This window comes from Fundulus heteroclitus, chromosome 7 (assembly GCF_011125445.2).
Source record: "Fundulus heteroclitus isolate FHET01 chromosome 7, MU-UCD_Fhet_4.1, whole genome shotgun sequence".
Taxonomy (NCBI): domain Eukaryota; kingdom Metazoa; phylum Chordata; class Actinopteri; order Cyprinodontiformes; family Fundulidae; genus Fundulus; species Fundulus heteroclitus.
In genome coordinates, this window is record NC_046367.1 from 39288138 (window position 1) to 39312011 (window position 23874).

Genomic DNA, 23874 nt, shown 5'->3' on the forward strand with positions numbered 1-23874 from the left:
GCAGAGCAGGCTGGAGCCAGAAGACCTGAGTGGTCTGGAGGGTTGATGCCCTGATAACAAGTCTGTGATGGATTTAGGTGCTAATTCAGGGATTTATAGACTAACAGAAGGATTTTAAAGTCTATTCTCTGAGATCCAGGGAGCCACGGAAGGACTTCAGAACCGGGTCCATGTTCTCTACGTTCTTAGTCTTAGTGGAAGGACTTCAGAACCGGGTCCATGTTCTCTACGTTCTTAGTCTTAGTGAGGACTTCAGAACCGGGTCCATGTTCTCTACGTTCTTAGTCTTAGTGAAAGGACTTCAGAACCGGGTCCATGTTCTCTACGTTCTTAGTCTTAGTGAAAGGACTTCAGAACCGGGTCCATGTTCTCTACGTTCTTAGTCTTAGTGAGGACTTCAGAACCGGGTCCATGTTCTCTACGTTCTTAGTCTCAGTGAAAGGACTTCAGAACCGGGTCCATGTTCTCTACGTTCTTAGTCTTAGTGAGGACTTCAGAACCGGGTCCATGTTCTCTACGTTCTTAGTCTTAGTGAAAGGACTTCAGAACCGGGTCCATGTTCTCTACGTTCTTAGTCTCAGTGAAAGGACTTCAGAACCGGGTCCATGTTCTCTACGTTCTTAGTCTTAGTGAGGACGCGGGCAGCAGGTTCTGGATCAGCTGCAGCGTTCTGATCCACTTTTTAGGCAGACCAGTGAAAACACTGTTGCAGTGATCAGTTCTACTAAAGATAAACATGGATTAGTTTTTCCAGATCCTGCTGAGACATCAGTCCTTATGGGCGGAAGTCGCGCCAATAAGCCGTGCAAGGCATCATGGGGGCTAGGAATAAGGTGTACAGGCTGTTCCTGGTGGGGTTTCTGCTAGAATAAAGGTGATAATCCAAACTCTGACACGTGTGCCTTCCTCAGATTGCAGATCCTGAAGGACCATTTTACCTACGCTCTGTATGTCAACGTGTGCCGCTCCCTGTTTGAGAAGGACAAGCTGCTGTTTTCCTTCTGCCTCAGCGTCAGTCTGCTCATGCACAACAAGCTGGTGGGTGCAGGTTCACACGCGCACACGTCTGTGACACCACCACAGCGTCTCGTTTTATGGACACTATAATCTCACTTAAAGATCACATGAAAACACGAACCCCAAGATTTTCATGCTTTAAATCCCGGATTAGTCAGGCTCTGTTAAAACTTCCTTGATGTAAATGTTTCAGGTGGATGAGGCGGAGTGGCGCTTCCTTCTCACCGGCGGCGTAGGCCTGGACAACCCTCACGCCAATCCCTGCAGCTGGCTTCCCAATAAATCCTGGGATGAAATCTGCCGTCTGGACGAAATGGAAAGTTTCCAAAACTTCCGTCAGGATTTGATGGAAAGCCTCAGCGAGTGGAAACAGGTTTACGACAGCCAGGTGAGTTCCAGCGAGCCAGCAGCTTGGTCTTTGCTGTAAACACAGGCTGTATTCATGCTGGGGAGAATCAGAATCAGAAATACTTTAATAATCCCAGAGGGAAATTACAGGTTTGTCAAAGGGAAGTGCCTAAATCAACAATATTCTGTAAGGAAATGTTTTTCCTTAGCAAGCACAACCCCAAATTTACATTACATAAGACGCTGTCCTGCCATCAATTCTACCTGATTCATTTAAAATTATAGAAATATGACCTAATCTGGTCATATGAGCCACAGATGCTGCTGTAGACGTGACTTTTTTAGCCTCGTTTGTGGCCTGACCTCACAGGGAGGAAAACTTCAAAATGTGATGAAACGCTTAATAATCACCATAGAGGTGAAATACATCTCGAGTCCCATAGAAATAAACTTCTAGATACCACCGTATTTCTAGAATCAGAGGATAATCTGAAGACAAGGAGGACAATAGTATAGTTTGAACCAACCAACACCCATTCTTTGCTTCATAAATCCAGTTATCCTCACAGACTTACCTTTTGCATCATTATTTTGCACTGCCAACATTGCTAAACTTTTATAATCCAGTTAAATTTAAAAGTACACAACTGGACGTTTACTGCATTTTTGCACCATTATCATTTTGCTTTATACAACATCCTGCACTTTAAAAAAAAAAAAAATCTCCTGCATTGTTACATTCTTATCACAGCTGCACTTTATATTGTAATATTATATTTTTTTAATTGCAATTTCATTACACTGTTGTAAGTCTAAAGGTGCTGTTAAATGCCAAATCCTCCGTTTCCATATAATCTGCTCCTAACAACTGGATTTAAATGCTTCTACTTGTATAAACGTTTTAGACACCGCTTTCTCAGAACAACATAAAAAAAATTACCTGGCTTTGCTCGACAAAAATGCAAAGGCTGGGAATGTACCGGCTAAGGCTGACTGACAACAAAGAGCGTCTGGTCCCGATTGTAACCTTTTTTTTCCCTAAACTTTACATTAATCTGCAGCATGAACTAAAGACTAAAAATAACTTTCAGAGACTCCTGGACAAACGTATCAACATCGAGGCTACTATATCACTTCAGCTGTTGTGATCGAACAACAGACAACAGATTTCAGTCTGAGAAATACGACGTTTTCATTTCCTTTTTGGAAGAAATTAAATTATTAAAAAAGGAAAGCACAAGTCTGATTATTAATTATAATTATATAAAACAAAATATTTCTAAACAAAATGTCCCATCCAGACCTTGTGGCTGTGGCATTAAACATATGTTCCTATGACGCCACAGCCTTCCTCCTCTTTTATTTGCTTCATATCCAAATGACTCCCGGATCCATCGCACTGGACACCACATTATCAGATTAGCAAACAACCCTGTGTTTTTTAAATTACCGTGAAGCTTCCTTTTTAAATATAATTGTGGAGAAAGCAAAATAAATGTAAATAGGGAAATGGTCTACAATTGTTCCTTCAGTAGCAATCAGTAATCCAACTGGTGCCACAGTGCTACTAAGTGTGATGCTGTGAAATCTGACAAAAAGGGCGACTAAAGTGTCTGCTGTAAAATCAGACTTCCCTATAAATGCTTAAATGTGCAGGCATTGAACTCTTACAGCACACGTGTCAAACTCAAGGCCCGCGGGCCGAATCCGGCCCGTCAAGGCAATTTATCCGGCCCTCCAGAGCCAAAAAAAGCAGATCATGTCATAAAGTAGAGGCATATATGCTTTTAAAATGTATAAAATGGCTAAAACTGTGCCTTCTGTAGCAAATGTTGATCATTTTAACTGTAGTAACAGCATCCTACCACTAGATGTCAGTTTTTTCCCATAACACATTAAAACCACCAGAAATGTCCAAAAAGAGAAAAAGTGATGCTGAATGGTGAGTTTAAAGTGTAACTCACCCCAAAATCAACTTTTTGGAGATAAACTGGGCCTAAGGGTGCAACTTTAATGTTACTATGCATTTTTTTTTATATGTCTATGTGAACTGAAATGAAATTATGAAATCAAAAGTATCATCTATACACCCTTTATTACTTCATGATGCCAGAGTGGCCAAATATAGAAATCACTTTGACACCCCTGTCTTACAGGATAATAGGGCCTTTTGCTAAACTATTAAAAAGGTAAAACATGTAATAAATGCCATTAGAATGATGTAAGATTAATACATTAATTATAGCATAAATGTACCTCGTTTCTAACATTTTCAAAACTGCCATATGTGTTCCTTACATAGTAATTTCAGTGCATGGCCAAATTTATTATGAGTGCTGTGTCTGAGTACTAATTTAGCATAAAGTTGCTTTTATTATCCTGTTTTACTTTGAGGGGAGTTCAGTCAGTAAAAAGAGACACAAACACAAACAGTGGAAGGAGAATAATCTGCCCGTCAAACTCAGAGGACACGATGCTCATAGACGAGTCGTTGAATTACCAAAGTCCTAAAATTGAAGTTTTGTCTCATTAAATGTTCTCCGCTCTGTTGTGCCAGTCACATCTACACGGTTTAGATGAAGGAACATCTGGTGAATCCATGTGTGGCGCACACTAACTTATCTCTCTGTTGCTGCACACGTTGGACGCACACGCTCCCCTCGCACACGCCAGGAGTGATGTATGATCAACACAATCAGCCACAACACTTCTGTCTAATTAGTTCTAGTTTGTTCCAGTTGTAAAATTCACATTTATTCAATCTGGATATGAGAGCAGCTGTTCACGCACACACACACACACACACAGAAATCCTAGCAGGTTGGAAATAAGTACCTGCAGGTACATGGATGGAGAAAAACATCCTGGACGTTGTAACTCTTCTTCTACTGTTTCTTGTTTAGTCAATCATGTCTTAAACCTGGCAACCCTCCATGAAAACCATGTGTACCGTTGTTCTCATGTTACGGACCAAGCATTTTCAGTTTTCTGCACGTTTTTATTCAATTCAATTCAATTTTATTTTATTTATATAGCGCCAAATCATGAAACATGTCATCTCAAGGCACTTTACAAAATCAAGTTCAATCATATTATACAGATTGGGTCAGATTATACAGATTGGTCAAAAATGTCCTATATAAGGAAACCAGTTGATTGCATCAAAGTCCCGACAAGCAGCATGTCAAGCAGTTTCTGCTTGACATGTACAGATTTATTATCTTTTTCATATACATGTCACCGGTTTATTGTCCACAAAACAAAAGTGTAACTTCAGGAGTGAAATAGCCGCTTCTGTCACAGACAGCTGACATTTTAGCTCCGCGTGTTGGTGACAGGGAGGAGCTGAGGCATGCAGTGTACATGATATGTGTGTTACCTTCTTGACATGTATTTTACTTATATACATGAGTATTTAGAGGCATGCTCCTAATATCAGAGTGGTCTGTGCTGTGAATGTTTGCAGAACCCTCACCAGACGGCATTCCCAGGCGCATGGCAGGAGAAGCTGAACCGCTTTCAGAAGATGATCGTGATCCGTTGTCTCAGACCCGACAAGGTCTGTCTCTCTGGTGAATAATGGGGCTTTGCGCTGATTGGTTCACACCCAGGAGCGCTGAAGATGTACCCGTGTCTCCCCAGATCGTCCCCATGGTCCAGGAGTTTGTTTCAGGCAGCCTGGGCCAGCCCTTCATCGAGCCGCCGCCCTTCAACCTGAGCACGGCCTTCACAGACAGCCACTGCTGCGCCCCCCTCATCTTCATCCTGTCCCCCGGCTCAGACCCCATGGCGGCGCTGCTTAAATTCGGAGATGAGAAGGTATGGACACACCTGCAAACTGTCGCGTCTGTGGAGCCTTCAGCAACATCAATGTGTTGCTGGTTTGATTTCTCAGGGCTTTTCTGGAAACAAGCTCACCTCCCTGTCTCTGGGCCAAGGCCAGGGTCCTATAGCCATGAATATGATTCAGACGGGCATTAACGAGGGCACGTGGGTGGTTCTGCAGAACTGCCACTTAGCCACTTCCTGGATGTCAACACTGGAGCGAGTTTGTGAGGTAAAACCGACCAGCAATGCCCTCCAGCACCATCGTATTCAGACTGCTGTCTGGATGCATGAGCTGACTCCTGCTGTGTGGCTCTGAGCAGGGCCTGGGCCCAGACGCCACCCACCCAGACTTCAGGCTGTGGCTGACCAGCTACCCCTCTCCCACCTTTCCTGTGACCGTGCTCCAGAACGGAGTGAAGATGACCAACGAAGCTCCAAAAGGCCTGCGCTCCAACATCGGCCGCTCTTTCCTGATGGACCCCATCTCCGACCCCGACTTCTTCAACAGCTCCAGCAAGCCGGTCAGTGTGTCTACATGTGTGGTTCCACCATCAGGGGGGGGGTGTTTCTCTGAGTCATGTTTGTGTTTGTCCGACTTCCAGGCTGTGTTCAAGAAAATGCTCTACGGCTTGTGCTTCTTCCACGCCCTGGCCCAGGAGAGAAGGAAGTTTGGACCACTAGGCTGGAACATCCCGTACGAGTTCAATGAGACGGACCTACGGATCTCTGTGCAGCAGCTGCACATGTTCCTGGAACAGTACCAGGTACCTACAGCTACAGGCGTGTGTGGATTATAACATATAAGCCTTTAGTTAAAGCTAAAGAAGCAGCTCCTGCTTTTCTCAAGGATTCTCCCCGGCGAGCCGTTTTCTAAGCCCCTCTTGACATTTTTCCACAAACACTCCAGCACTCGCGGTTCTGCTGCTGCAGACATGGAGAGCTGAGGAGCTCTCCTTTTTTTTTTTTTTTTGTGGCTGGTGACATTTTCAGCATGTAAGCGAACGCTCCTCGGTGAATCTGTAAGTAAAAGCCGCCTTGGTCACAGCCTCGCACTCTGTTGGGATGTTTCATTATCCTGAACTATTGTTTCAGTCGGATGGTTCTGCTAGAGAGAGAGAGAGAATGAGATCCAGAACGTATCTGTGTTTGCATGTAAAGCCAGCCGTGTTGGTTTCTTTGTCTTCAGGAAGTCCCGTTCGATGCCCTGCGCTACATGACCGGAGAGTGCAACTACGGAGGACGTGTCACCGATGACTGGGACAGACGAACCCTGCGCACGATCCTCTCCATCTTCTACACCTCACAAATTATCCAGGACCCTGACTATAAGTTTGATGCCAGCGGGCATTACCGTGCGCCACCAGAGGGCGACGTAAGTCAGAAAAACCAGATCAGGATAAGTCCTCTCCTCTGTCTGTCTCTGCTGCAGTACCTACCTGTTGTCAAAAGGGGGGGTGGAGGAGCCCTGATCTGAACCACTGCCTTCCCATTGAGCTATTTAGCTTGTGAATCCATTAGCGTCACATCGCAGCTGGTCTCTCTGCTCAGATAAGCTGCTCCATGTGGGTCTGTTGCATCCAGGCGCAGCTCTGGATGCATGAGTCCAAATCTCAGTGGTGCTGAAAAGAAAAAAGAAGTTTGCTTTCAGATGCCTGAAGGTTTTGGGTTGAAAGATAAAATAAGCTTTATTGATCTCACATTGGAGAAATTCACATGTCTCATCGGCTCAGTAATCAGCAGTCATAGGAAAGAAGAGTCAAGTAGGACGAGGTGCATCAAATATATACACAGTATGTCCTCGTTATACCATGGATCAAAAGAAGTAGGTAAGAGAAAGCAAAAAGAAAGAAAAAGAAATAAGGCAGAGGATGTCTTCTGTACATTCACTGTGGCTTATACGCGTGTGTATTGACATATATTTGGGTGGTAATAGCAGCAGAAGTCACTTCTTTCAGGATTATTGCACAGTGTATTAAATAGAATTGCACATTAGTTATTGGACGTTGGTTATTACATTAGTTATAGTTACGGTTGTGGTTACAGTTATAGTGCAGCATTTTATAATCTGATGGCAGCAGGGTTGAAACTAACTGGTATTTGCAACTGTTTGGGTTTTCATCCACCTTTATAAAAAAACATCTGAAGAATAGTAACCCCAGAGCATGATGCTGCCATCCCCATATTTCACTGTGGCTTCTTTCAGTGAATTCAGTGAGTGTTGTGTCTCCAAAGCAGAAGTTTGTCTTCATCAGCCCATAACGCCTGCTTCCACAAGGTGTTGGGAGATTTCCCGAATCCAGACACGCAGAGGATAAAACTGACGTGTAGAGCTCAATCAGCCCTCGGTGGAAGTTCCTGCAGCTCCTTCAGGGAAGCTGGTGGTCTCTTCACGCCCGCCCTGACAGGATTCAGTCTCATTTTTATGTAGAAAAAGATGCTTCAACAAAGTATTAGTCCAGGTCTGCAGCTTTTTATGTCTGCTGTATTTTCCCCTATGACACATTTGCTTGTTTACTGTTAAATTGCTCAGGTTAAATGACGCATTTGAAGGTGGAAAACATTTTTGGAGGATTTCTCCTGGTGTGATTACTGACATCAATAAAATCTGGTGTTTGATCAGCATCTTCAGAGCCGCTGCGGCTTTAAGTCTAAAGCGAGACTGAAGCTCTTTGGCAGACGTAAGAGTGCAGAGTAGAAATGTTAGGCAGGCAGTTAATGACCAGCAGGTAAACAGAGCTTTAAAAACTCAATGAAACTCTGAAGTTTTTCACGCAGCCATGGTCCCTGACCCAGGGTTCGTGCAAACTGTTGATGAGCTACCTTTAAAAAGTCATCAGCAGATAAAAATGTGTGTAATAAGGCACAGCAGGCAGCCTCTGTCACTGAGGGCTGATGGATCTGTTAACACAGCGCCGTCTACGGCGAGCACCATTTTATTTGGCATTTTGTTCTGGGGTACTTCACCCCCCTCCAATCACATCTTTTATTCATGAAGTCCCCATTTACATATTCATTAAAACAAATGTCAGCAATCTTAGGAGCACAGTTGTTTTTCGGCGAGGGTTATTACCGCAGATGTTTTCTGATGTTACGTTAAAATGTCCTCTCTGAGTTAACCCCCGCTCCGCCGCTCTCTGCCCCCGTCTCCGTTTCAGTACAACAGCTACTTGGAGTTCACAAAGTCACTTCCCCTCAACCCGTCGCCAGAGATTTTTGGCATGAACGCCAACGCAGATATCGCCAAGGATCAGGCGGAGACGCAGCTTCTGTTTGACAGCATCCTGCTCACACAGGTAACCCCGCGCCCAGAGACGAGCCATCAGGGCCCTCAGAAATGTCAGAGTTGTTTTCTACCCTTCCTGATACAACGCCGTTATTTATTATAACAACACCTGAGTACAGGCAGGAAATCTGACGCAGTTTATTTAAATCGTATCATTTAGGTGAAAATCTGTATTTCTTCTTTGATTTCTAATGTTGTTTTTTTTCAGGTTTTATTACCGTAAAAGTTTCAAAGAGACTCCAGCTGAAATCAAAGACATTGTCTGCATATCTAGTTTTCATTCCCTTATCTAAGTCATGAATGTGATATTTACTGTCAAACGTTACTTTTTCTGGATATAAAAAGAAATAGAAAAAGAAAAGAAAAAGCAATTCTGAATAGAAAAATAAAGTTTTCCATGTAGGGTTGTGGAAGAGCTGGTGCCAGGCTCATTGGGAGACATGTCCACAGAGACATACTGTCCTACCTCCAGACAATTCAGAGACCAAACAATCTACTTTTTTGGACAGGGAGGACATTTGAACCTGAGACCTCCTTGCTACCAACTGCACCACCGGAAAGCCGTTATAATTATTATTTTGTGTCTCTAGTGGCCTCTGTTTGATCTTTGCTGAACAGGAAATGGGTGAAGAGAGAAGGACATGCAGCAAAGGTTTCTGGGTCGGGACTCGAACCTGAGACAACCACGTCAAGGACTGAGGGCTCACAGCTGCAATGATTAACAACAACAACTGGGGGCAAACATTTTATTTATTGGGGATTTTCTCTGATCCACACAGGATCAAACTATACATACAGGCTCAGATATTATCTCACTAATATCCGATCAAATAATTAGTAACAATCATTTGACTGTAATCATTGCTCTTACCGTCTAAGCACGGCTGAGGCTGAAGCTTTAGGGTGGCGACTCCAGAAGCTGGAAAGCTTCCTGCAGAACCAGCTTTTACTCTGGGAATGACGGAACACCACACTGTTGACTTAAAGGTGGAGTTTAAAGATTTGGATGGATTTGTAGGAAGTCCATCTTAATCTTAATTATTCCAGCTTGGAGCAGCGCATCAGAACTTCTAGCTGTGAAACAGACCCACAGCACAATGCTACAGTCTCCCTATGTTTAAATCCTCCAGACATGCTTCTTGTCATTTGGTCACCTTCAGAGTGTGGATGTTGGCCTTCACTCTCTCAGTCCATGTTAACCTGGTTTCACTGTGGACATCCTCGCTGGTTCCAGGGCTGATCCTCAACATCCTAACCAATCTCCTTCATCTAAAGGGAATCAGTCTGGGTCAGATGGTGGAACTGGAGTCTCAAACACACGTCTGAACTGGGTGGGAGTGGGTAGAGCAGACCGCTATTAAACTTTCTGTAAGGGCCCGCCGTTATGAGATCTACCAATTAAACCAAGACGAGGGGTCAGATATCCATCCAGAATGATGACAGGAGTTTTAAGTAACTCTGCTGGATGGGAACGTCTGACAGGAACTGTATGCATCATTTCCTCTGCACTCCTAACGCCAAACAAACATACGTCGCACCATGAATTAAACATACATATCTCAGCTGTACATACAGAGACGTACTAAAAAAATATTTCCCTCCCCAACATACAGCCTTCTCTTGAGTGAGACGATGCGACTCCCAGCGGCTCCGGTCTGATCCGTGTGATCCCACACGGTGATATGGACGCTTTGAACAGTTACTCTGGGCTAGCTTATTGTGGCTCACGCCTTCAAATCTAATCTAAAGGATTTCACATCAACGCCAACGTGAAGATGAAAGAAGCGCTGCTGCTCCTACACAGTTCAAACCGATTTATATCTACATTCCTGTATTTTCAGTCACAGACCTGTGTGTGTGCGTGTGTTTCTCAGCTCTGCACACACAGCGGCAGTTTATTTGCAAAGCTTCAGACTTTGGGTGCAACAGATAAATAGACAATTATCTCCGCACGCATCGTGACTCCTGCATTTAAAGTTAAATTTAGAGCTGGGATTTATTCCTATTAATTCCTTTCAGCAAGATTAATATTGGCGTCAGTCATGTGTGGACTTCATTAGCATCTAATACGCTCTCATCAGTCTCAATGATCGATAAACAGGGACACACTTAAACCGGAATGAGGCAGCTATTTATCATTCTCCTACTGTAACCCGCCACCATTAGCCAATGATTATCCATTACCGCTGGCTGAACATCATGTAGGTGAATGGAGCAAGTTGGAGTGAGAGGAAAGCGGAAGAATCACAGATAGGAGTGAATAATTATCAGCATGAATGAGCTTCAGAATCGTTGATGAGAGTGTGTCAAATTGGCGTGTGGGAGAAATTGGACGGAAAATGTGAAGCCTTTCAGCTCCCGCTGTATGATTAGATCCTAACATTATCTTTCTGCCGGAGCTGCGGCTCCGGCTGCTGTCTGCAAATAAAGAATACCGGGTTAGAATTAAGAAGGAGACCAAAACATGTCTGCTGTCAAACTGCTCCCTTTGAGATGTCTAAGTTTAAATCAGTCATCATCAACATGATTAAATAAGAGATAGATCGGCTGAGAACGAGCGCAGAGCCTCAGCAAAGGAACGCACGATGTGACACGGGAGAGGCGGCAAATTATCTTTTCCCCCAAAAAGCCGTGAGCTGTCATTTTAATGAGAAGCCTCCATCTTCTGATCGCCGCTTTGTGTCCCTCATCAGTCCCGCTCTGCAGGCGGAGACGGCAAATCCTCCGACGACATGGTGTTTGAAGTGGCAGCTGATATCCTGAGCAAGCTGCCAGCAGACTTTGACTTGGAGGCCGCGCTGAGGCGCTTTCCCACCAGCTACGAGCAGAGCATGAACACTGTGCTGGTGCAGGAGATGGGCCGCTTCAACAACCTGCTCAGCACCATCCGCAGCTCCTGCATCAACATCCAGAAGGCCATTAAGGTACGTGCACACGGGGTCTCTGCAGCGGAGACGTCCGTAAGGTTTCATCTCTCCTGTGAGGGGTCGGCTTCAGCGTGTTGGACCTGGTGCCGCCGCATTTATCTGGAATCTTTAGTGCTTAGAAAGTTATGACACCCGTATAAGACCAAGATTCCTCAATTCCATCAAAGCCATTTTATATAAAAAGTGGGTCCAAATTATTAAATATCATTGATTTTAAATTTGTGAAACACAAAACCAAAATTTCCTCATTATTTCCGCACTTCTGCCGACTGATAACAGGCAAAATGCTGGAAACCGCCTCAGAAATCACACCAGGAACACATTCACTCATCCACAGCTTCCTGTCACTTCAACAGAGACAGCAGTGGTGGGGGGGGGGGGGAGCAGGAAACATGTTTTACTAAAAAATACACTGCTTAAAAAATAAAGGGAACACTTAAACAACAAACACAATGTAACTCCAAGTCAATCACACTTCTGTGATATCAAGCTGTCCACTGATTGACAATCAATTTCACCTGCTGCTGTCAAATGGAATAAACAACAGGTGGAAACTAGAGGCAATTAGCAGGAACCCCCCCCCCATGAAAGAGTGGTTCTTTGTTTAAGGAGGAAGAGGAGGAGCGCTGCCAGAGCCTGAAAATGAGCCTGAGTCTGCTCAAATGATCAGAAACAGACTCCATGAGGGAGATATGAGGGCCTGAAGTCCACATGTGGGGGTTCTGCTCAAAGCCCAACACCATGCAGGACGTTTGGCATTTACCAGAGAACGCCAAGATTGGTTCATTCTCCACTGGTGCTCTGAGCTCTTCACAGATGAAAGCAGGAGTCTGGAGACGCCGTGGAGAACAATGAATGTTAAATTCAATGTTAGGAACTCAGGTTAGGTTAGGCTACTCAAAGGCAGACTTTGTTGCATCAAAATCTGATTGTAATTAATTTATTTAAAAAGGCTAATTTGTTTATTTAAAATTCTCATATTTTGCAGAGCAGAAAAAAAATCCCATTAAATGTTTGAAAATGTTATTTATTTTTTTGGCCCTCGAGTGCTTTTGACTTGACAGGCTGAAAAGTCCGGACACCCCCGGGTTAGAGGAAGTAAGAACATCTCTTACGTTTATCCATTTATCCATTTTAAAAAGTGGCAAATCAGTGAAAAAATATAATTATTCAGGAGCTTAAATGAAAAATAACTGTAGCAAACGAAATGCAAACAGCACAATAATATGTAGGGAAGAGAAATTATGGAGAGATTTATGGCCCAGTGTGAAAAAATCTACCTAAATGTAAAAAAGGAAAATGATTATAATGTTTTTTCAGTTTATCATTTTTGTCTCTGATTACAGAGCACCAGTCTTAGAAAAAATTTAGTCTATTATAAAACATATTATAAAGTGTATTAATAACTAATAAACAGTAAATAAAGTCAGGCTCATGGTCGTCGCTCTGCTAATATCACTTAGCGTCTGTCCTGCAGGGAATGAAAGGTGAACAATCCTCATCAGGTTTGCTTGTTTGTCCCGTCGGGTTATTATGTGCTGATTTTGGTTGGATTGCATCATTCATTACTGTGTGAATATTTCAGCATCTGTGATTATAATCAGCATGTTGTTCAGAAATCACTCAGAACTGACAGCTGCTCATGTGCTTCGCTAATTTAATGCGAATCGTCATTTTAATCAGGCCTTTTGTTTGCTTTCTTCCAGATAATCAAAATGTCTCTGAAAGCCAAAAGCTGCAAATTAAAGATTTCAAGCTTCCATAACAGACGATTCATTAAGCAACATGTGATATGTGCGAGTTGTTAACTGAGCCATCATGATGTCATCAGAAAGTTTATCTTCAGGTTTAAATGCGAAAAGTTTCTTTGTTATATTTACCAAGCCAACATGTTTCCTGTCTGAGGAACAACTTTATCTTCTCTTATATTTGACCGATGGAATATTTGTATTAATATTATTATCCACATTTTTCTATGTTGTAGAAAAATGCAATGGATTATTAGTGGATTTATGATCTGTCCTTCATAAAGTAACGACAGCCCTTTTTTTTTTTTTTAAGATTTTAACATCTCTTTTCATGGGACAACAGTAAAGATATGACGCCTTAAAGCTGCAGCAGGGAGTTCTGAGGAAACCTTACAGGATCCCCTTCTTGCTCTCTGCTGCTGCAGCTCCTCCTTCCACTGAGCCTGCCATGCTCCACCCCCCCCTGTTAGTGTTACCTGGTCTCAGGTGAACAGAAAGTGTAGAACATATATATTACTGCATTGTAGGAAACATTATGAAGAAAGGATGAGATTAAAACAAAAGACAAGACAGATAGGAAGGAAATGGAATCTTAAAGGGTTAACAGGAACAACAGGAGAGAGGATAAAGGAAACACAGAAAGCTGTTATGCAGGATCTTAAAAATATAGGAATATTTTATAATATTTAAGTTATTTATTTATTTATTTATTTATTTTATACAGTTTACTTCACATTGGATATGATTCATGATACATGAATTAGATCCAATGATATGGTAGATGGCGATATGCTCCTAAAAATCATGGTTGCAATCTGCCATTAAATAATAATAATAATAATAATAATAATAATAATAATAATAATTATTATTATTATTATTATTATTATTATTATTATTATTATTATAAGGTCTCTGGTGTGGAGTTTGCCTCGTTCTATTTTCTGTTGCTGTACATTTGTGTTTCTTCCCCAACTACTGCAGAAAGTGTTTATGACAACATAACACTGATTCTTTTCTTGACATTTTTTCCTCCATGACCCGCTAAAAATGGGCTAGAAATCCACTTTTGGTCTGAGACCCACCAGTGTCAGCTGGTACCTTTCCCCACTGACACCAGGTGATTTCAGGTAAAGTTGAATTTGGAGTCATGTCCTCATTCTCCAATATTCCTTCCACTTCATGCAACACAGCGCCGCAGCACCGTGCTGCCAGCACACATGGTGCAACTTCCCCAGGTTTTAAAGCCTTAGTCTGACTCCTGCAGACACGTTGATGCTGTGACCTCACAGCTCCATCGTCTCTACAGAATCTGTTTGGTCCATTTGGACGTCTGCAGACTCCATGATGATGGTAAACCGGTTCACTGTGGACACTGACTCTAACACAAAGCTCCAGTCTCCAGGTCATGGGAGGCCTCGGTTCTCCCTTGGTTGCAACTTAGCTGTGACGCAATACACCCAAAATAAGTGGAGCTGCACAAATTGAAACTTTGGTTCTTCAATAATAATCAGCATTCTGCCCTAGAAGTAAAACATTAAAATAAACCATTACATTTCCTGATGAGTGGAGGGAGACCGCTCAGCTGAACTGTGCATGCTCATATATATGTGTGTGCGTGCTGCAGGGTCTGGTGGTGATGTCAGCGGAGCTGGAGGAAGTAGTCAGCAGCATCCTGAAGGGCCGTATCCCCGGCATGTGGATGAAGAAGTCCTACCCCAGCCTGAAACCGCTAGGAAGCTACGTCAACGACTTCCTGCAGCGACTCAAGTTCTTACAGGTGGCCGAACGCTTAGCGAGTATCTGCAGGCTGTCAACGTAAAGGCTGCTCCTATAGGAGGGCGAGCCTGCGGGTGTTGATGTCAGCATGAGCAGATCACCTCAGGGTTGTTTTAGTATGAATGAACCGGTAGAGCTCTGTGATTCGTCTCTGGAAATAATGTTGTTTTATTTTTATAGTTTATAGATGCCTGGTCACATGAGGCCTCAGGATGCACCACATGAGCCGTTATAAAACCGCTCACTTCCTGGGGCACGGCGATGTACTGTAGCGCCCGCAGCCGTCTGAAAACTGGGAGCGAGTACAGGGAGCCACATGACTGAGGTTGAGCTGGTTCACCAGGCAGTTTGGTTGATTCCCACAGCAGAAACGCTCCCTGCTCCCGATGAAAGGAATCCTGTGTGTGCGTGACTCCTGACCGGCTGACCTGCAGAGTCACGAGCTTCTTACCTCAGACGGACCAGCTGCCAGGAACATGAGGAACGATGCGAACAACAGGATCCGTCTGCCTCAGCTGACTGAGACGGTTCATAACGGGTTCCTGTCCCTGAGCTCTGGTGCAAGACTCAGGAGCTCCTGAGATCCGCTCCTCTGACGGTCTGAGGTGGATTTTAAACCAGAGTTGGAGGTTTTTTAATATCCAACTCATCACTGCTCTTTACGGAAACTCGTTTCACGTCCACATGATGAGGACAATAGATGCTTTTTCCTTCATACTTTTCATCCAAAGAACCAGACTATTGAAATATTTGTGATCCTGTAGTTTTTACCTTTTATCCATCCATCCATCTGAGGGACACAGTTTGGCAGACTTTACATTTAATTTTTGCTTCAACAAACTGATTCCCAAAGAGCGATTAGAAGAAGACTAGACATCCTGTAGCTGGATTAAATGAATGGTGCAGAAGTATCACACTGGTTCTGTGTCAGGTCCATGCTATGAACAGAAAAACAACCAGCTGGACTTTATAGTCTCTCATAAAAGTGACAGAAATTCTCCTTTGACAGGCCTCCAATAAAACACCCATTAAAGGGGACATCTCATGCTTTTCAGTTCTTCCTTTTCACATTGAAATCATTCAGTTGTGGTCAATATAAAGTTGAACTGCAACCCTTTGGTCTGAATTCCTCGTTAATTTACCCCCAAAGGAGGCATTTCACTCCACCATGGTCGGCCATTTTTGTAGTCTGCTGGAGGACGTTGTAATGACGTAGCTTTGGCATCCTTCAGCTTGGACTACAAAATCTTTAAAAATCACTCCAAAAAAGTGGATTTTGCACAACATGTCCTAGTTGAAGCATAAATACTGACGAGAATACAAGGAGACAAACTGAAAGACTAGGATGGCTCTTTAAGAAGGTTTGTTGCAGAGATAAACATTTTTCCTGCGTGGAGAGAAGCCGTGGAGTCTGCCACACGGTCATTAAACAGCCACCTGTCATATGACGAATATATGGTAACTTTGCCTTCATGTTTGCCCTGCTTTATTCAGAGGTAGCAGCGTTCAGCCACCAACAGGTACACAATAATCACCTTTGGGAAGTCAGTCATCACTTTATTAACCCGCTGAAATACAAATGATTGTAAGGTGTTGAGGGAAAACTTCTAAATCCAGAAGAAGTGAAACTCAAAACACATTAAAATACTAAACGTTTGGTTTCTGAACGGAAAGTCCAGAGAAATGATGAGTAGTTTGAGGCTTTTTCGTCGTCTGTAAAGAGCACCAAACTTTCATCCTCAGACGGTCAGATTAGAGACAACGGCACCAGGATGGTGAAGTGGACTTTAAAGTACACCCCCTTCAGTCCAAAACACGCTGCACACACTCACTGCCGTCTTTGTTAATTACATGTTCATTAGCCTTTTACCGCTAATAGCATCACATAAATGAGACGCTGTTAGATGCATAAATGTGACTAAATCTAGTCACAATGTAGCAAGACGGCAGCTCAAAGCATTTTACCATCTACATGTGAAGTTTAAAGCAAATCAGCACGAGGTTCTATAGGGATTCAAACGTAGCATGGCTGTCGGTACCAGACTGAGTGGGGGGAGGTCAGAGGTCAGAGGAGAGCAGTCTGGTTGTAGATGATAGAAAGGCAGCAGGAGCTCTAAGGTCTACAAGCTGTGAATCCTTTCTCTGAACCCGTAACAAGTCAACTCCCAGTTTTGGTCCGTGAGGCAGACATCCTGTCTACTTTTAAGACTAATCTTAAAGCTTTCCTTTTTGACAAACTTATAACTACAGTGGCTCATGTTACCCTGAGCTACCTTTATAGTTCTGCTGCTATAGGCTTAGGCTGCTGGAGGATATCAGGATCTAATTTTCTCACTCTATAGAGTTCTACTGTTCTTCAATTATGCATTATGTGTTGTCATTTTCTGCTTTAACTTTCTGCTCTCTCTCTTTTTTCTTTCATAGTAGGTACACCTGGTCTGGCGTTCTGTTAACTGTGACATCATCCAGAGAAGACGGCTCATCCGCTACTACCATCTAATGTAGAACAGATTACTAGATCAATGTGTGCTTCTGTGCTTGTTTGTCTCTCTTGTTGTGTCTCTGCTCTGTCTTCTGTAACCCCAGTCGGTCGAGGCAGATGACCGTTCATACTGAGCCCGGTTCTGCTGGAGGTTTTCCTTCCCGTTAATGGGGAGTTTTTCTTCCCACTGTCGCTTCATGCTTGCTCAGTATGAGGGATTGCAGCAAAGCCATCAACAATGCAGACGACTCTCCCTGTGGCTCTACGCTCTTTCAGGAGGAGTGAATGCTGCTTGTCGGGACTTTGATGCAATCAACTGGTTTCCTTATATAGGAACATTTTTGACCAATCTGTATACTATGATTGAACTTGACTTTGTAAAGTGCCTTGAGATGACATGTTTCATGAATTGGTGCTATATAAATAAAATTGAATTGAATTGAAAACCTTGAAGCAGCAGAGCTGCAGCAGCAGAAGGCCTGACTGGCTGTCAGCTTTACCGTTTCCCTTCAAGTCAGGGCAGTAAAACGCTGCTTGGAGCAGGAAACCGAGGCTGCAGTTCACACAGACTCACCAGAACAGTAACCTGGGCATCATTCAGATGGTCGGGTCAGAATTAGGCGTGAAGGACATAAGACTCTGGATCCATGCTGCCTGGTATCAGACTGGTGCTGCTGGTGTAATAGTGTGGATCCCGTCATTGTTGCTGATGTCCATCCCTTCTGATGATTGACTTGAATCGGGCTTTGTGTCATCAGCAAACGGGTGTCCTGAACAAGACGCTGAGTTCACCGTTTCCTATCAGATCAGATCAGAAACAGTTCTGAGTGGATCAGCTCAAGGCCTTAAATCCAGTCTGACCAGTACTAACGTGATTACCAGTCCATCTCGTATGTTCTGCTGGTCTGACTGCATCTTGTCTCCCTGTGTGTTCAGGACTGGTACGATGAGGGCACGCCTGCCGTGTTCTGGATATCAGGCTTCTTCTTCACCCAGGCCTTCCTCACAGGCAGCCAGCAGAACTATGCCAGGAAGCACACCATTCCCATCGACCTGCTGGGCTTTGACTTCCAGGTCCAGGACGAGGGTCAATACCCCGACCCCCCAGAGGACGGTAGGGCACTGTGTAGAGAAAGGCTGCAGCTTAAGGTTTTCTTTTACAATAAAACAACATGAAAAACGGAGACTTAGAAACAAAAGCTAAACGAGACTAAGAGAATCAAGCAGGTGACATCAGGCTGAGTCTCTGAGTTCATTGGGAAGCTAAAGGAAAACCTTTTTACATGCAGCTCAGCTGTGAGAAAGTTCATCCTCAATCATCCCCCCGCTGGGCCCACATCAGGCTAACTGCAGGTCCCACGGTGACGTTGTGATGCCGCCACACCGGCTGCATGTGGCGTGCTGACGGTTTTAGCTCTGAACCGCTGACCTCTCTGCCCTCAGGTGTTTACGTCAGAGGTCTGTTCCTGGACGGCGCTCGCTGGGACAGGGACACCAAACTTCTGGCCGAGTCCTTCCCCAAAGTGCTGCACGACGCCATGCCGGTGGTGAGGCGCCGACACACACACACACACACCTGTCCTTCCTCCAGAGGGCAGCTGGTAATCTGGTGTAAATCTTCAGTTCTCCTTCTTAGAAACCTTCTGAGGGCTGATCCCTGTCCTGGTGTTCGTCTTGTTTCTGACCTCAGTCACGATCAGCAAACTAAAATCACTTTCCTAAGAAAAAAAATCAGTTTTTGGTTGAGCTGGTTTGGTTCGGGGGGCAGAACCTCTGAATTAGTACAGAATACACTGCAAAAAGGGAACTAAAAATAGGTAAAATCCTCTTGAAATTAGTGTATTTTTCATTGATTTGAGCTGGTAAATCAGACTATTTGCCAATGGAATGAGATTTTTACACTTAAAATGAGAACAATTCATCTCCATCTTATTTCAAGTGCAGGGTGTCTAATTATCTTATTTTAGGGATAGAAAGTCTCATTCCATTGGCAATTAGTCTTATTTAGCTGCTCAAATCAAGGAAAAATATACATATTTTAAGAAAATTTTAAATTTTTGCAGTGTAGTGGTTGTTAATTGGAGAACACAGATCAAAACCAGCCTGTTTACCTTTACAGAGAATCAATATCCTCCTTTTAAAGCTCCTAGAAGGCCGAATTAAACACAAATTGTTCAGCTGGATATTTGCTGACAGTTTGGAGTCCTTTAAAGATTAATTTGAGCCTTTCTGTGATTTTTACAGCAAGAATTGGCAGCACCATGAATTCATTGTACATCTTCCTCACAGGGTCAGAATTATAGATCCAGGGTCAAATATCTACATCCACCCCGGGTAAAATTGACCCAACTGGTTGGTCAAATGTCTGTCAGAGGCCGGATAATGGCTACCAACCACAGAGTTTATCGTTTTCCCCAAAGGTTAATGTTGGGTTGAGGTTGGAGCTTCCAGAAGCTTCAGGCTAGCCTCATTTTTACATTTCAAAACTAGTTTGGTTGTTTGTTTTGGGTTATTGTCCTGTTCGACCATCCAGCTGTAGATTTAAGCTAAATAATTTGGAGGTAGTCCCACAGCATGATGCCTCCACCCTCACTGGCTCCTCCAAAAATGCCTCTGGTCATTGTGACCAAACAGCTCAGCCTTTGAAGCTTTAGTCCAGAAGAAAACTGATGATCTTGGTGTCTGCTGTTGTTCAGATATGCCTCCGACACGCCTTCCCAACCTGTGTGAGTCTACAGTTCTCCTTCTTAGATTTTTGTTTAGCTCTTTTCATTCATCCTGAGTGAACCAGCGGATAGCAGACTTTTTAGGTTAAGAGGACCTCCGGCTCAACTTATTAACAGATTAGCTGAAAGGGTGGTATGTCTGTGTAGGTCATATAAAATCCACACAGAAACGGTTCAAATAGAAAATGAAAAATAAAACTAAATCATTTCTGTTTTGCGATGAGTGGATGTGAAATCCACAGCCTGCAGGTCAGCAGGAGAGACCAGCTTCCTCCTCCCATCGCCATGTTTGGCTTCCTTCAGGAAAACGCCGTGAGGAGAATCGGCCCAGCTTGGGACAGAACCAGAGCGTCAACACCAGGAATCTGTTTTAACTTTCCTTTTGATGCATAATATATATTACCTTGACATGCTGTGGTGAGACTGGACGCGTCAGTGCGGTGTTTATGTTGCAGTTTTATTGTATTGAATCTGCAGCTTACAGCAGAAACCAGTTAAATCCTCCTTGTTGTATTATCCTGGATACTGTAGCATAAAGCTGCTCCTGGAAATGTCTCTGGGTGCTGGAATGAGGACCCCCACCACCCGGTGCTGAGGCTGGATGTGCAGCGCTCTCTGCTCCTGGTTCTCTGGAGTCTTTGCAGCTGAAGCTCAGCTTTGCTCCCAGCCTGATCATGAGAGCCCAGCGACAAAGATGGAAAGAAGCTGAGAACTTCTTTCGTCTCTCCTTTCGCTGCACATGAATAATGCACCAGGCTCACTTGTTAAATATTCAGGCACTTCATGGCAGCTTATTAACAGAATGGGTTTTAACAAGAACAGAACTTCATTAAAATGTGTTTATTATTTGTGTGGGAGAGGAAGAGCACAACAAAAAGCGTCTTTGAAATGCAAATGTGCACCGAGGCCCCCGCTCTGCAGCCATGCTTGGTTCTGCTCAGGCTGCAGCTCAACAAACTGCTTTTGTTTTATTCTAAGATCTTTTTTTTTTATTGGCCCAGTTTATCCCTTTTGCATAAGCAGAAGTTGATAATAACTCCAGGGGCTTCGTGCTTTTACAAGTTCACGTCCCCAACGTTCCAATTTGTTTGTGTTTGGATAACAAAGAGATTCAGGTTAGTTCCTGCTGCGGCATCCGGACCCAGAGTCACCGGTCCTGCCGTTCGGTTCCTCAGGCTGCAAGCAGGCAGCCAATCAGAGAGGAAAGCCTCACGTCTTCTTCTTCTGTCCCGCAGATGTGGCTGAAGCCCCTGAAGCGACAGGATGTTCCTCAGAGGATGTGCTACCTGGCCCCCGTCTACAAGACGAGCGAGCGGCGAGGCACCCTGTCCACCACCGGACACTCCACCAACTACGTCATCGCAATGACGCTGAACTCGGACGTCCCCGCCGAGCACTGGATCAGAAGAGGAGTCGCTCTGCTCTGCCAGCTCAGCTCGTAGCTGCAGCTTTGATTCAGTGGCAAAATGGAAATAAAAAGACCGACAGTCTGCAGTTTGTCTGCATAGGGTCAGAAACACAATAAATCCAATACGATCAGATAATCACATGATGCAGATCCATCCATTCATTCACTGTCCTGATCCAAGGTGGGGTTACAGCTGTAACAGAGGAAGGAAACCCAGATATTACATCCTCACATCCCAGCAGATCCTGGGGTTCCCTAGCGGGCCACGGCCATGAGGGAAATCTAGTATAGTCCCTCCAGCAGGTTCTGGGTCTTCCCTAGAGCATCCTTCTAGTTGGAGATGCTCCAGGCCCCCTGGATTTATCCTCATCTGGGATCATTTGGTCATGATCCAGACTTCAGAAGGTAGATGGACCGGTAAATTAAGAGCTTTGCCTTAAAGCTCAGCTTTTAATTCACCTCAACAGACCAGACCTCCGATCTGCCAGGCGGAGACCGACCCATTGATGCTTCACATTCATCAGTCAGAACCTCCTCTTCATCGCCCTACGTCAGCGTGATTTATAGTTTGAAGAAACTCTCTGGTCCCCTTTCTTCGTGCTGGGACCACCGCCCCAGTCAGCCATGTTGTTCAGGTCCTCTCAGAGAAGTTGCAGAGAACATCAGAACCAGCTAGTGAGCAGCAGCGGTGTGACAGTAGCAGAGCAGAGCAGACAGTCTGTTTGTTTCTGAAGATCTGATTTTTACAGCAAAATGAAAAGGTTTGGTTTGATCTAAAGGCTTTTAGCTTTAATCCGCACGTTCAGAACAAAAGCAAAAGTTCATCATCCGACCATGAAGCTGATGATCGGCAGCATCCAGTCTGCCAAATATCACAGCTTGTAAGCGTTTTACGTACGCAGCTGAGATTCTGTTTAGAGGAATCTTCATTGACTCTTCCTGTAAAGGCTACTCTGATTCTTCATCTGTTCTCCTTTTAGGACGTCCACAGACTCTAAGGATGTCAGAAGCGAGCTGGTTTCATCTTTTACCTCTCGGTGAAGTCCAAAGTAGGCACTAGGGATTCCAGACTTTAATTAAAGCTGTAGTTGGCAATGCTGTTCAGAAAAACCTTTTATTATACTGCGTGAAATCATCTTTCCATCCTAACAGTAGTCAATACATTATGTATTCAGAAAAAGGAGGTTAAAAAAAATCTATCTCTGTGGGAGCTGCAGGCCTGTAGAAACTCTGACCAATCGTTGCTGTTTGGTCCGAATGGCAGAGATTGGTCAGAGTTCTGCTTCTGCTTTCTCCCCCCCACCCCCCCCTGTCCCTCAGGTTCTGGAGGTATTACCTCATCTGTTGGTTGTCCCTCATCTATTGGTTCATTCTGATGCGTTTATGTAACGCCAGTGTGCTCATTAGTTTTGAGTTCCCACTTGCTGGCTGCGCACTTCTAGTGTTTATGTATCCGGTTAGCTTAGCAGCTAGCTTAGTGGCTAGGTTAGCTTAGCGGTTAGCCGTTCATTGTAGCTCTGCTGCTCTGTAGACTTTGAACATGGCTGAGAGTCACAAGAAGTAAACTGCGTTCATGTTTATGAGTAGAAGAGGAAGGCCTCAGTAGAAATAAATGAAACCAGAGAGGATTTGGGAGATTTTTAAGACATGATCCCCCTGAGGAGCAGAAGAGCAGCTAAGATGGGCTTGCATAGTTATTCAAAAAGGAACTTGGGGAGACTTTTGGAAAAAAATCAGCCAAAATGACAAACAAGCACATTTCAAGTTTGTATCTCTCAGACTACAGGGCAAACTAAAAGTATTCACACCTTCTTGAACTCAATAGTTTGGCTCAAATCACAAACTTCACTGTATTTCATTGTGATGGTGTGACTCTTTGTGAAGGCTCCCTATTCCTGTTAAGGAACACATCCCACAGCATGATTCTGTGTCTCTGCTCTGTCTTCTCTAAGCCCCAGTGGGTGGAGGCAGATGAGCGTTCACACTGAGCCTGGTTCTGGTTCTGCTGGAGGTTCTCCTCCCTGTTAAAGGGGAGTTTTCCTCTCCACTGTTGCTTCATGCATGCTCAGTATGAGGGATTGCTGCAAAGCCATCAACAATGCAGACGACTGTCCACTGTGGCTCTACGCTCTTTCAGGAGGAGTGAATGCTGCTTGGAGAGACTTGATGCAACCTGCTGGGTTTCCTTAGAGAGGAAACTTTCTGATCAACATGGAGGATCTGATGGAGTCTGACTTTAGAAAGAGACTTGAGATGACGTGATGTGAATTTGTGTTATATAAATAAATCGAAATACATTTGTAAAGTTGTAGACAAATGAAATGTTGC

The 23874-nt window shown here is 44.0% G+C and overlaps 1 protein-coding gene across 1 annotated transcript in view; it reads left to right on the forward strand.

Annotated features, from left to right (window-relative positions):
* Nucleotides 1-21682, forward strand: part of LOC105937031 (dynein, axonemal, heavy chain 7) — a 98483-nt gene extending 76801 nt beyond the window's left edge. The window contains 14 exon segments of the mRNA XM_036139622.1: nt 912-1038; nt 1211-1405; nt 4832-4924; nt 5008-5184; nt 5261-5422; nt 5514-5714; nt 5796-5957; nt 6380-6565; nt 8349-8486; nt 11170-11400; nt 14779-14931; nt 18349-18526; nt 18856-18959; nt 21374-21682. Coding sequence (XP_035995515.1) covers nt 912-1038; nt 1211-1405; nt 4832-4924; nt 5008-5184; nt 5261-5422; nt 5514-5714; nt 5796-5957; nt 6380-6565; nt 8349-8486; nt 11170-11400; nt 14779-14931; nt 18349-18526; nt 18856-18959; nt 21374-21580 — 2314 coding nt within the window. The 3' untranslated portion in view covers nt 21581-21682.
* Nucleotides 21683-23874: the final 2192 nt, after the last annotated feature.